This window comes from Trifolium pratense, linkage group LG5, assembly GCF_020283565.1.
Source record: "Trifolium pratense cultivar HEN17-A07 linkage group LG5, ARS_RC_1.1, whole genome shotgun sequence".
Taxonomy (NCBI): Eukaryota; Viridiplantae; Streptophyta; class Magnoliopsida; order Fabales; family Fabaceae; genus Trifolium; species Trifolium pratense.
The window spans coordinates 7,003,833-7,016,716 of NC_060063.1; the positions used below are offsets into that span (position 1 = coordinate 7,003,833).

Genomic DNA, 12,884 nt, shown 5'->3' on the forward strand with positions numbered 1-12,884 from the left:
TCAATTTCAAGTCTAAGCAGGAATGGTTTCGCGATGTGGCCACCTCAACAAGGGTAGTGGAGATGTGGAAGATCGCAAAGCCCAGCCACTAAGGAGCAGTTACCAAAGATATTTCTCAAAGTTCTATTAGAGAAATCTTAGACTGTTTTAGGGAGTTCATTTCCGAGAGAGAAATACACTTCCTAAAACAGAAATATATCTGCACAAAACAAGGATACACTTCTGTAGAATTTCTATTGATGTATGAACTCAATTAATAATTCCAGCATATTTACCTTTTACTTGTAATTTAGCTTGTAGATTCAAATTCGCGAGCGCACGATTTTCTGTATACAATTCGAACCACCCATAAAAATATTAGCTTAGAACCTATTTACTTTAATCTATGGAATGTAAAAAAAAATTGTAATTGGTAACAAATATGTCCTATTTTTGTAGTTTGAGATTTATGCATGAAGAAAATTTGATTGAAAAAGAGAGTTTATTTACTAATTTTATTTGAGATAAGGATGAATCATATACCAGACGTTTTCAAACGGTAATAGCTTGCATTTTAGGTGCTTTTTGTTTTTGTGTCTATTTATATACCTTACATTCATATTTTCATTCCTATTTTTAGGAAATTCACATTTTCATTCTTATTCTTGGAAAAGAACACATTGTAGAGTCTTGACCAAAAAAAAAAAACATTGTAGAGCAAGTAAAAATCATTCTTATTTTTGGGAAACTCACATTTTCATTCTTATTCTTGGGAAAGAACACATTGTAGAGCCAGCAAAAAGCTTGTTTCGTACAAAATCAAACTAGTAAATTGGTGAGTACCATTTCTTTTTCACTTTTATTTTTTTCAATTTTCAATTCAATGTTGATTTGTCGTTGAAATGAGTTACCTGCTTCCGATTTTATGATACAATCAGCTGCATATCAAGGTTTTAAAAAACGGGTCAATTAATGTGAAAATAGCTACGACAAAATAGTATAGGTGGGGTTTTCTCCGGTTTTATAGTGTGAATAGAAATCACATCAAGGCCCGCGAAAAAACGACATTATGTCGCGTCAAAACTCCGTTACAGTCGTGGAAAATTGGATGAAACAAATTATTGTCTCATTTAATTTTTTTTATGCTCTTGTCCCTTCTAAAAATATTAAAACCTAATTTATTAGTTTTTTTTTATAAGCAACCTAATTTATTAGTTGTTAATTTGGTTTTTAGATGAACAATTCACTAAAAAATTACAAAAAGAATTATAGTTATGAAATTATGAAAAAACAATGACATATTAAGTTATTATAATTTTGTAACAATACTTTTAATAATATTTGTGCAATGTTGTGATTAATTCATATCGCGACAACTGTAATATGTAACTAAACATCCGAAATCATGAAACTCTAAACGTGGCCGCGACCCATATTTAAAACGTTGGTTAGGCTAGAAGCAAACTCTTAGTCTAAGGATCTGGATCTTAAGTCTTTGTGTTGTTGTTTATTGGTTGCAATTGTATTTCATGACTAAAATTGAAATGGGTTTTTGCACTAATTGACGAATGGTTGTATCCTATATATTTTTTATTTTTTTTTTAATTTCCAAATTCCAAAAATTTTCGTAGTTGTTTGGTTTCATTCATGACATGATAAGGTTGTTTATAATTTGTTCTCTCCCTTGTCTTCTCTAGAACTTTTTCATTTGCATTTTGTTATTGTCTTCTCTAGAACATGTTTATGATTGATTATATTTATACCATAATTTTTTACTTGATATCTTATTGTGAAGATGTTTTAAGAGGAAGAAAAATGGCAAAATGTACATTCTTTTTGGTGGGTTTTTTGCTTTTGCATTGTTGGGTAGCTATGGCAGAAGATGAGCATTGGAAATACAAAGATCCAAAGCAGCCACTAAATACTCGAATCCAAGATCTTATGGAAAGAATGACATTGGAAGAGAAAATCGGTCAGATGGTTCAGATTGAACGTGTTAATGCTACTGATGATGTGATGAAAAAGTATTTTATTGGTAAGTTTTTTCTACAATTGTCTTTTTATATCTCCGCACCTACAAAGTAGTTTCAATTGAACCCAACTGCTAAACTGAACTATGAAAATAGTTCACGTGTTGAAGTCAACCACTTTTGTTCGGTTAAGTTTGTGAATTGCCCTGTGATGATGGTTCGGTTGTTTTTGGTGCAGTTCGGTGTTTTGGTCTTTTAACAGTCATTGTTGTGGTGGTGATTTGGTGTTTTCATAGTTCAAGGGGTGGGGGAGTCGCTGACTTTGGTACTTGTTGGGTGGGGTCTTGTTTGATGGTCTTGATTGTGGTGGCTTTGGTGGAGTTGACACGTACGGTGGTGATGGGTGGTGTTTGGTGCTGGCGCTGTTGATATTTGGTTGATGTCGTGTGCAGAAATTTTCTAGATACTTGATTCTCTGACTGCTTTTCAAATCTGTTGAGATTTGCAGGATTCTTTTTGAGTCTCCGTTGGTGTCCAAATCTGTTGAGATTTGCAGGTTTCTTGTGTTTCTGGTTGATCTCTTCCGCGTCGGTGTTCACTGTTTTGAGGTGGTCTGCGAGCTGAGACTTATATGCCGATTGCTGCCGTGTGTGTTGGCTCTGCGTCGTCTGGAATGTAGGGTGTCTTCGAGCTGGGACTTGTCTGCCTAGGTTATCATTCTACTGTTGTCTCATCAGCGTTTAGCCTGAAGAAGCTGTTTTTTGGATTCTGATGGACCGGTCATTTTTTATTCGAGATCGGGAGTTAGAGTCGATCTAGTGGCAACTTTTTGTGGCTGGATTGGTGTCTTTTGGTGGTCTGAAATCTAAGGGGTGTCTTGCTGATTTTGGGATTAGGAGGTGGACCTTTTTTTAGGTGGTGTTTGCTTTGGTGTTATATTTTGGCGTTCTGCTTATATACGGCGCCTTGTTATGTAGTTACTTTTATACCAGTCTCTGTTCATCTTGTGCAGAGACTTGGTTAATAATATATTTGTCGTTCAAAAAAAAAAAAACAGTCATAGGTTCGGTTTGACTTTTGGTTTCCTTAACAATCCTAATATGATTAACAATAACAATTTCATATAATTCGGTTTGAAAATCTGAAAAGGTGCTAATGGTTCAGAAACATAGAATTGTCAACCTTAGGAATATATTTATATTTTTGATTTTTATTTTTATAGGAAGTGTTCTAAGTGGTGGTGGAAGTGCTCCTAAGGTAAATGCAACTGCAAAGGATTGGGTTGATATGATAAATAAAATTCAAAAGGGTGCATTATCAACTAGGCTTGGAATTCCAATGATATATGGAATTGATGCTGTTCATGGCCATAACAATGTCTATAACGCAACTATTTTTCCTCACAATGTTGGTCTAGGAGCTACAAGGTAAATGTTACATTAATTATGTGTGAAAATTTTAAATTATTTTATTGTGTGAAAATATGGTTTTTTTATTTTAATTGAATGTGTTCATTTTAATTTGTTAGTAAGATGTAAAACACATTTCTGAAAATAATTTTAACATTTCTTTTATTTTCAAAAAATACAGACAATTATTCACTTTAAGAGTCTAATATCTCATTAGCGAGTAAAGTTAACTTAAATTTTAGAAAATATATGAAAATAAAAAAAAAATCTTTTTCTTTTAATCATCAATTTTTGAGTATAGATCTTCTTTTATTATTCAAAAGTCATGTCTAGTGTGTTGAAATATTATGAGAAAATAGTAGAATGACTAAAATGAGACTCAAGTTGTGCATGCAAGTTGTTATTGAGGATGGTACACAAACCAAATAAACAATTATTAAATAAATAAAAAATTACTTTGTCAAAAAAAATTAACAAAAAATTTACTAGTGGTCGAGACCTACTATTATTATAATTATAATGCAAAATCTATAAGAATGTGAGTGATGTTATCAAATATTTAATTTATTAAGGTCTTAATATTTTAATTGTTTTAGGTAAAATGAACACACCCATTTTGTATTTAGATTAATGTTAGTAAAATTCTATTTGATTATCTTTTACTCTCTATTTTATTTATCCTATGGTATTAAATTTTATATAAATTGAGCAAACAATTATTTTAGTACAAATGTCTGAGACGCTAATATTATAGTTCTTGAGTATATCAAAATTACAAAAATATCTTTAAAGTAACATAAGACACAATTTAGAATTAAAAAGACTAATAAAGCCACTAGGTTTGGTCTAGTGATGAAGGATTTTGGTAGTAAATTATAGGTCATGGATTCGATTCCAGCTCATTGTAAACAAAAAAAAAAGAATTAAACAGACTAATAAAAGACACATTTGAATATCAAACAAACTAATGATAAGTTGATCGAATGAAAATTAATTACACAAAGAAAATGATATGTTTCATTATGCTTCTTTCTATTGATGATGAAGTTTCATTGAATCTGCAGGGATCCTCAACTAGTGAAGAAGATTGGTGAAGCAACAGCCCTTGAATCTAGAGCAACTGGAATTCCATATGTCTTTGCGCCTTGCATCGCGGTAATTAAGATAATCAAAATTATACCTTACCTATTTGTCAATCACGAAGAAAACAGCGGTTCATTCAAATTTCGTTGTGCTATAGCACCGTTAGTTGACTGTTATAGCCATTATTTAACATTGTTTTATCTTATATGTGTTTGTATAATAGGTATGTAGAGATCCAAGATGGGGTAGATGTTATGAAAGTTATAGTGAAGATCATAAAATAGTTCAAGCAATGACTGAAATAATTCCAGGATTGCAAGGTGATGTCCCTGCAAATTCGCCAAAGGGTGTTCCATTTGTTGCTGGAAAGTAAGATTTCATGATACTTGGAGTTTTATAGCATTATTTGCTTATCTAATTACCTTAAGATTTGATAAAATAAAATAGGGTAAATAGGTTTTTAACCCCTAGTAGGTGAGTTTTGGTATACCCTGCAAAAAAAAAAAAAAAATTGGATTACCCCTGTAATGTGAAGATTGATCTCTAGTTTTCCCCCCTCATGGAAAATGTTGACCTAAGATTCCACAAAAATGATGACATGACATGGTCAGTTAAGGGGTAAACCAAAACTCGCTAACATTACACGGGACAAAAGGACGGAATCTTAAGTCAACATTTACCATGAGAGGGTAAACCAGAGAATCTTCACATTACAGGGGGTAAACAAAAACATTTGCAGGGGTAATCCAAAACTCGCCTCCAGGAGGATAAAAACCTATTTATCCAATAAAATATGAACTTTCATAGCTATTACTAGGACTGATAAAAACATCAAAAATCAAACCATTAAACTAAACCAGACCGAAAAAATTGAATTGCGACTGAACTAAACCATTAATTTTCCTATCTAATTACTAGACCTGAACTATTCATTTTCCTTCTGAAACTGAACCATTAGCAGTCCTACTTTTTTATTCATAATTTGATCTTAAAACTGATATTATTTTCTTCTCTAAGACATGAAAACTGATGCAACTTGTATAAGTGTTGGTGTTTGAATATGTTGCCATTTGTTTTGTTCAGAAACAAGGTTGCAGCTTGTGCTAAGCACTTTGTTGGTGATGGTGGAACCACAAAAGGAATCAATGAGAACAACACAGCTGTGACCAGTCATGAATTGCTTAGCATTCACATGCCAGCTTACTATAACTCAATTATTCAAGGTGTCTCAACCATCATGGTTTCTTACTCAAGCTGGAATGGAGAAAAGATGCATGCTAATCGCGATTTAGTCACCGGCTTTCTCAAGAACATACTCAATTTTAAGGTATAATATTTCACTTCGTGGATATTTGATTTCAAAATCATGAACGATTATATTATGAATTTAATTTGTGAAAAAAATATGTGACAATAAATCACTAGGTAGAAGAGGTTGTTTGGTACAAAAAAATTCGACCACAAGGCGAAGCTGGTTGCAGAGGAGGTAAGTTGTGCCTAAAAACGCTTGGTAACGAGGACCAAGTAAGCATAATAGGGAAGCCACTGCACCCACCCCTCCTAGCAAGAATAGTTAACCTAAACGAATGCCATGCTGGACTTGTCTCTTCCAATGAGAACATAGAAGACAATATATTATTTAATGACTGTTTAAAATATTAGCCTAAAATTCTATGGTTTCATGCAGGGTTTTGTCATATCAGATTGGCAGGGAATTGACAAGATAACTTCACCTCCTCATGCTAACTACACTTATTCAATTGAAGCCGCAGTCAATGCCGGACTTGATATGGTAAACTATGTTTTTTTCTCGTCAATAGGAATTGAACTCGGTACCCTGAAGTTTATAATACTTACCCTTGTTATGGTGCAGATAATGGTTCCTTATAACTACACAGAATTCATAGATGGCCTAACCTTACTAGTGAAAAAGAATGTCGTACCTATCAGTAGAATTGATGATGCAGTGAAGAGAATTTTGAGAGTTAAGTTTGCGATGGGATTATTTGAAAATCCATTGGCTGATTATAGCTTTGTCGATCAGCTAGGAAGTCAGGTTAGTCCATCAACTTAGGTTAAAATATGATTTTAGTCCCTACAAATTATATTTATATTATAATGATAAATTAAATTGGAACAATAATTTGACAGGAGCATAGAGAAATAGCTAGAGAAGCTGTGAGGAAATCATTGGTACTATTAAAGAATGGTAAAAATGTTGATAAGCCAATACTTCCTCTTCCTAAAAAGGCTTCAAAAGTACTTGTTGCTGGAAGCCATGCTGATAATCTAGGATATCAATGTGGTGGATGGACCATTGAATGGCAAGGAGTTGATGGAAACAACTTTACTAGTGGTATACATTAAATCCCTTCTCAACTTTTTTAACCTTATTAATTAACTCTATCTTGAACCAGTATTACAAGGAAATATTGCACTCACCACCTTAAAGTATGTTTACATCTACGTTGCCTAGGTTCAGGTACCGGTACGAGGTACGACATTTTTAGAAAAATTAGTGTACGTGTATGTGCATAAATTAAGGTACAGGTATGTACCCGGTACTGGTACTCTCCCTCAAATGGAGTACCCGTGCATCATAGGTTTACATCAATGTTTTAAACACCAAACTTTACAGTTTAGCTAGTTGAATCTAGAACTACCCTTAACTATGGTTCGGTCATTTTGTTGGTTCGATTGCAGTTTTATCCTGGTTCAAGTGGTTTAAAGCAGTTGAACCATAATTGGAAAGTCTTGTCGGTTTGATATCCGGTTTGATTTTTTAAAACATTGGTTTAAATACACCCACCTCTATTTTGTAAAATACATTAATTGCATAGACCTTCCCTTAGAGTGTGTCATTTAAACAAAACCTCCGAAAGAATAAGGGTCGCGAGTGTTCAGTTAAGAAATAGGAGTGTGTGTGCCATTTTAGAGTGCATTAAGGAGGTGAATGCATTTTTTTCTTAGTGCTGTCAAATAGCAGCGCTATAGCTTAGCGGAATTTAGACAAATCACTATTGTTCTGCGATATGCAAATTTGTACAAAGTGTTGTCAAATAGCCATTATTGCACTGTTATGGCATGTAGAATAGTTGAATGTTAAACACACATATTTTCCACAATCTATGATTGACAACATTGGTATTCCTAACCTATAATGTTAACATGGCTCAACTGATATAACAGGTACCACAATTTTGAGTGCTATCAAAAACACAGTTGACAAAGACACAGAGATAGTGTATCATGAGAATCCTTCTTTAGACTATGTAAAATCAAATGATTTTTCATATGCAATAGTGGTAGTTGGAGAGACACCATATGCTGAAACAAAAGGTGACAGCTTAAACTTGACAATTTCCGACAAAGGAGCAAAAACAATATACAATGTATGCGGCAAAGTAAAATGTGTTGTTGTTTTAATCACGGGTAGACCTGTTGTTATTCAACCACATCTTGACATGATTGAAGGACTTGTTGCTGCTTGGCTTCCGGGTAGTGAAGGTTATGGTGTTACTGATGTTTTATTTGGTGATTATGGATTTAGTGGTAAACTTCCAAGGACATGGTTTAAGACTGTTGATCAGTTACCTATGAATGTTGGTGATTCTCATTATGATCCTTTGTTTCCATTTGGATTTGGTCTTACAACCGAAGGGAATAAAGCTACTTAGGAAGAATTATATTTTGTTGAATAATTTACAACAAATGAAGGGTATAAGGCTACTAAAAGTTTGATTTAGTATAGTCTTTTTATATTTTACATGTTGACACCACATTGGTGTTGTCATTGTAACTTGTAATTAGTGAAATTGATAAAACTGATGTTATCCATGTAACTTTTTATTAGTCTCTTTGCCACTTTTCATTTGTATTAAAAGAAATTAGAAGTGTAATTAATGTGTATATTTTTGTATAAATTTCTAAATTTCTCATTATAAACAGATTTATCCAGTTTTTAACTTTCACCTCAAAATAAATCATAGTATCAATATAGTATATTCACATGATAACCCAAATTTGTGACATTTCCTTAAAATATCAATAGAGACGTATAAGGCTGTAATTAGTTGGGTGTTATGTGAAAAGTGTTGATTTTGTGGAATTAGTTGCAAGTATTGCTATCAAGAATGAAATCAAAATGATGAAGCATAAAATTGACCACAAATGTAACATTTATTACCTAATCAAAGGACAAGTTTATTCACATAAAACCATTCAACTAGTTCATACTTATTATTATACAATGTATTCAAGCTAATATATAAACTGTATCATGTATGAAGCATTCACAAAGACACAAACACCAAACACAGCACATAACATGTATTGAACACCATACACACCTTAAATTTGAAGCGCCGAGTGAACAGCTACTCAACTACATCGTTTGCCTTCTCCACGACCACGTAACCTTCATCTTCTTCTTCTCTTATTTGTTTTTCTATGTCTGCCTTTTCTTCAAGAAGTGCTGCTACTTTCCCATTAATTTTTTCAAGCTTTTGCTTCAGCTTGCTAAGATCTTTGGTCTTGTCCTTTCCAGTTAACTTTCTCTTCTTCCCACCTTTGTCCTTGTCTTCTGTTTTCTTCTTCTCTTTCACTTCCTTCTCATCAACTTCTTCCTCTTTCTCTTCAACCTTTTGTTCACCTAACTCCCTCGAAATAACTTCATCCTTATCATCTTTCTTCTCTTTCTTTTTTATTACTTTTTTCCCATCTTTCTCGTCCCCGTCTTCCCCACCCTTGTCTTTCTTTTCTTTTTTCTTCTTATCCTTCTTCTCTTTTTCATCAGTTTTTTCACTGTCCTTCTCAGGATTGATTTTCTCATCCTTGTCTTTCTCTTTTTCTTTCTTATCCTTTTTCTTCTTCTTATTCTCACTGCCGTCATCCTCATCTCCATTTCCCTTGTCTTTCTTTTCTTTTTTCTTCACATCCTTCTTCTCTTCTCCTTCATCATTTTTTTCACTGTCATTATCTTTTTCTTTCTTACCCTTCTTCTCCTTCTTATTCTCTTCGCCGTCATCCTTGTCTCCCTTTCCCTTCAATTTCTCGACATCTTCATCCTTGTGTTTTTTCTTCTCATCTTTTTTTTTGCTTTTTTCCTTCTTCTCTTCACTATCCACTCCTTCATCTTCTTTCCCCTTGTCCTTCTTTGTTTTAATTTCTTCATCCTTGTCCTTTTTCTTCTTCTCATCCTTTTTTTTCTCTTTCTTACCATCATCATCTTCATTGTCTTTTCCCTTTTTATCCTCAACAACTACTTCACCCTTGTCTTTCTTTTCCTTACTCTTCATCTTTTCTTTCTTTTCCGAATTATCCTCGTTGTCCTTAGCAGTTTTCTCTTTGTTTTTCTTTGTGTCACTTTTGTCATCTTTTTCTTTCTTTTCCTTTTTCTTCTTGTCCTTTTCATCCTTATCGTCGTGTTTCTTCTCACTACCATTCTCGCCGATATCTTTGGAATCATCTGCTTTCCTCTCATCCTTATGCTTTTTCTTTTTCTCTACTGATTTGTTCTTAACCTTCAGTTCTACTTCTAGCTCAGACTTATCTTCCTTCACATCGCCTTCTTTTTCATCCTCAGTCTTGATCTTCAGAGATATTTTTGATGTGTCTTCCATGTCTAGATTATCACTGGACAGTGATGATGCAAAAACCTTGGTTGAATCTGACAAGTCCCAAAAACATGTACATGCACAAAAAAACAATAAGTTATGTCGACTTACTTGATATAACCACTAGCATTACATTAGATAAAAACAAAAAACAATACAGAGACATTTGAGAGCAGATGCACTCTTCCCCGAAAACAATGACTAAGGTCTTGTTTGGATAACCAACTTAATTAAGCACTTGTATGACAAGTGCTTATGTATAAGCTATTTCTATAACAAATGTAAAATAAAGTCAAACTGTTTTCATAATCTATCCTAGAGATCTTATGAAAATAAGTTGAAAACAGCTCATGGACATTCCATAATTTGTTTCGACAAGCTCTTTCATACAGTCTCATAAGTGTTTATGCCGGTAGACAAGCTCAAATAAATCAATCTAAATAGAATTCAATGATGTCATATTCTTATATTTAACATTGCAAATGGAATTCATATTTAGTCAAAAAACATTGCAACTGGAATTCAGTGTTAATGATAAGCGTGCTAGGTGCGTCTGAAGTTAATTGTTTACAGAATAGAAACACAGTTTACTATTCTTATCATCGGAGACATGGAAAACACAGTAGCCAATAAAACAGATAATAAGTTAAAGTTTATCCATCATGTTTTCTTTTTTTTGAAATAGGCAAACAAAAGCAGCGACAATGTCCTAATAAATATTATCCTAAAAAATATCATGTTATTTTTTCTTAATATGGATATTTACAAAAAACTATAGTATATTAATCCAACAGTATGTTCAACCAGAACACTAAAGTTTAACTGCAAAAATATTTGCTCAAGATCCAATCCAATATTATACCCAAAAACACGCAAGACAGTCTAATACTCAATTGGCAAACAAAAGTTAACAATCTTAAATGCACCAAACATTATGTTCGAACTTGGAAATTCTGCCTTACTTGTCTGCCTCTAGTCGCCTATATGCAGATTTTGGGCTGCCTTTATTGCAGCCTCCAATGCCTTCGTTGTGTTGGGTATGTCGGGGTGGATTTAGTCCCGCATTTCCTAGAGATATGGTCTAAGTAGTGCTTATAAAAATTGAGCAGTCCTCAGTCCTCACCTTACAACCTAGTTTTGTAGGGATGAGTTAGACTCAACCCGAATTCTAAGAGTACAGTTGAATTCTAACGGATGAGATCAGACTTTATTTAGTTTTGACTGCGACTTTTATTGGCACATCCAAGCTCAAAACAGAAAGCTAAAGACTGCAACCAAGGATCATAGACCTTTCCATGCAAGCTTTCTACAGATAACTTTCTAAACAGAAAATCAACCTATCCATGTAATAGTGTGTTTGAATCCCAAGCTACATAAAAACTACCACAGATTATGCACACAAACATATATGAAAATGAACTATATCAAGTGAAAAATCCACTTTAAGATGAGTAAAAATATTGACCATTTGATATAATTCATAAAAGCAAAACATATTGTCATGTGAAAGGGGATGAGAACAACTTTAGGGCCTGTTTGGTTTTCAAATTCACTTTTAAAATTGAAAAATATAAAACTCTTTGATTTGAAAGCATAGAACAAATTGAAAACAAGTAACATTTCTGTAGTTAAAATTCAAACAGAAAACCACTGTGGTTTCGATCAAGTAGAATCAACTTGTCCTTGTAAGGGAGAGACCCTAAGAAACCTGAGTTTGAATCTTAGTGGAGTCACTCACATTGGTATTTGGTAAGATTTAAGGACCAACGTGGTAGCTTTGCTCTATTCGAATAAACAACTAAATTAAGCACATAGGTGCTCATTCATATAAAAGCTATTTTTATATCAAAATATATATATAAAAATAAATAAAATCAAACAACTTTCATATAAATTATAAGTTTTTTCATAAGTTATCATGTAGAGTTTATGGAAATAAGCTAAAGACAACTCATAAACATGCTCTCCCAAACAGTTTCACAAGTGCTTATATCAATATATAAGCTCAGATAAATCAATCCAAACGAGTCTTAACTAACTCATCAGTTGTAACCGCTAGTCTATGAATCAATGATAAGTTATCATGTAGAGCTTATGGAAATAAGCCAAAGACAACTTATGAACATACTCTCACAAACAGTTTCACAAGTGCTTATGTCAATATATAAGCTCAGATAAGTCAATCCAAACAAGTTTTAACTAAGTCGTCAACTGTAACTGCTAGTCTATGAATCTATGATTAATCAAATAATCAATCCCAATTTGTTAATAGAATTTAGTAATAGACCACAACTACAAATCCCAAAATCAATCTAATGACATTGTAATATACAGGTCTTGAGGTTCGATTTCTTCTGGTTCCAATTTCGGTGGGTTAAGTCCATACAGATCAAAAAAGTCTGGCTTTAAATGGCCCCGCAAGTGGGCGGTGGAATTCGTCCCCTTGGATTAGTCGGTCAGGATACAAGTTTTCAAAAAAACAAAAAAATATACAGGTCTTGAGGTTAGAACCTGAGCTTGAGGTTAGAACCTAATCATGAATGGTTGAATTGAATGAACAGAAAGAAATAAAACGATACCTGTTGTGTGCGGATTTTGTTAGCTTCTTCTTTTTTAGTTTCTTGATTCGGAAATTGGAAATGGAACTGTCTACATAAAAATGGAAACCTTAAAAAACATTTTCGCAAAGCGGTTGTTTATTCATTGCAGTCATAAGTCGGTGACGTCGTGCGGTTAGGTAGTTTTTGGCCATCCGATCTTTAGATCAGATATAGTTCATTTTTTTTTTTAATTACATTTTGGCGAATATCTAAGAATAACAGTCCTAT

General features: G+C 33.3%; 2 protein-coding genes across 2 annotated transcripts; one reads left to right on the forward strand and one right to left on the reverse strand.

The window, feature by feature from the left end:
* Positions 1 to 1,794: 1,794 nt before the first annotated feature.
* Positions 1,795 to 8,528, forward strand: LOC123884034 (beta-glucosidase BoGH3B-like). Its single transcript, XM_045933030.1, has 9 exons — positions 1,795 to 2,014; positions 3,172 to 3,376; positions 4,423 to 4,513; positions 4,665 to 4,810; positions 5,525 to 5,768; positions 6,129 to 6,233; positions 6,315 to 6,497; positions 6,593 to 6,797; positions 7,631 to 8,528. Exons 1-9 carry the CDS (start codon positions 1,795 to 1,797, stop codon positions 8,116 to 8,118), a joined length of 1,887 nt encoding a protein of 628 aa, XP_045788986.1. The 3' UTR covers positions 8,119 to 8,528.
* Positions 8,529 to 8,601: 73 nt separating this feature from the next.
* On the reverse strand, positions 8,602 to 12,884 carry LOC123884033 (DNA ligase 1-like). The gene is made up of 2 exons (XM_045933029.1): positions 12,636 to 12,884; positions 8,602 to 10,109 (listed from the first exon to the last, which is right to left on the reverse strand). The coding sequence occupies exon 2, from the start codon at positions 10,060 to 10,062 to the stop codon at positions 8,818 to 8,820; it is 1,245 nt and encodes a 414-aa protein (XP_045788985.1). The 5' UTR covers positions 10,063 to 10,109; positions 12,636 to 12,884; the 3' UTR covers positions 8,602 to 8,817.

Coding starts and splice junctions, on each gene's coding strand:
- LOC123884034 (XM_045933030.1), top strand. CDS start 1,795: ATGGCAAAATGTACATTCTTTTTGGTGGGTTTTTTGCTTTTGCATTGT. Junction 4,514..4,664: donor TCTTTGCGCCTTGCATCGCG/GTAATTAAGATA, acceptor TTTGTATAATAG/GTATGTAGAGATCCAAGATG. Junction 4,811..5,524: donor GTTCCATTTGTTGCTGGAAA/GTAAGATTTCAT, acceptor TGTTTTGTTCAG/AAACAAGGTTGCAGCTTGTG.
- LOC123884033 (XM_045933029.1), bottom strand. CDS start 10,062: ATGGAAGACACATCAAAAATATCTCTGAAGATCAAGACTGAGGATGAA.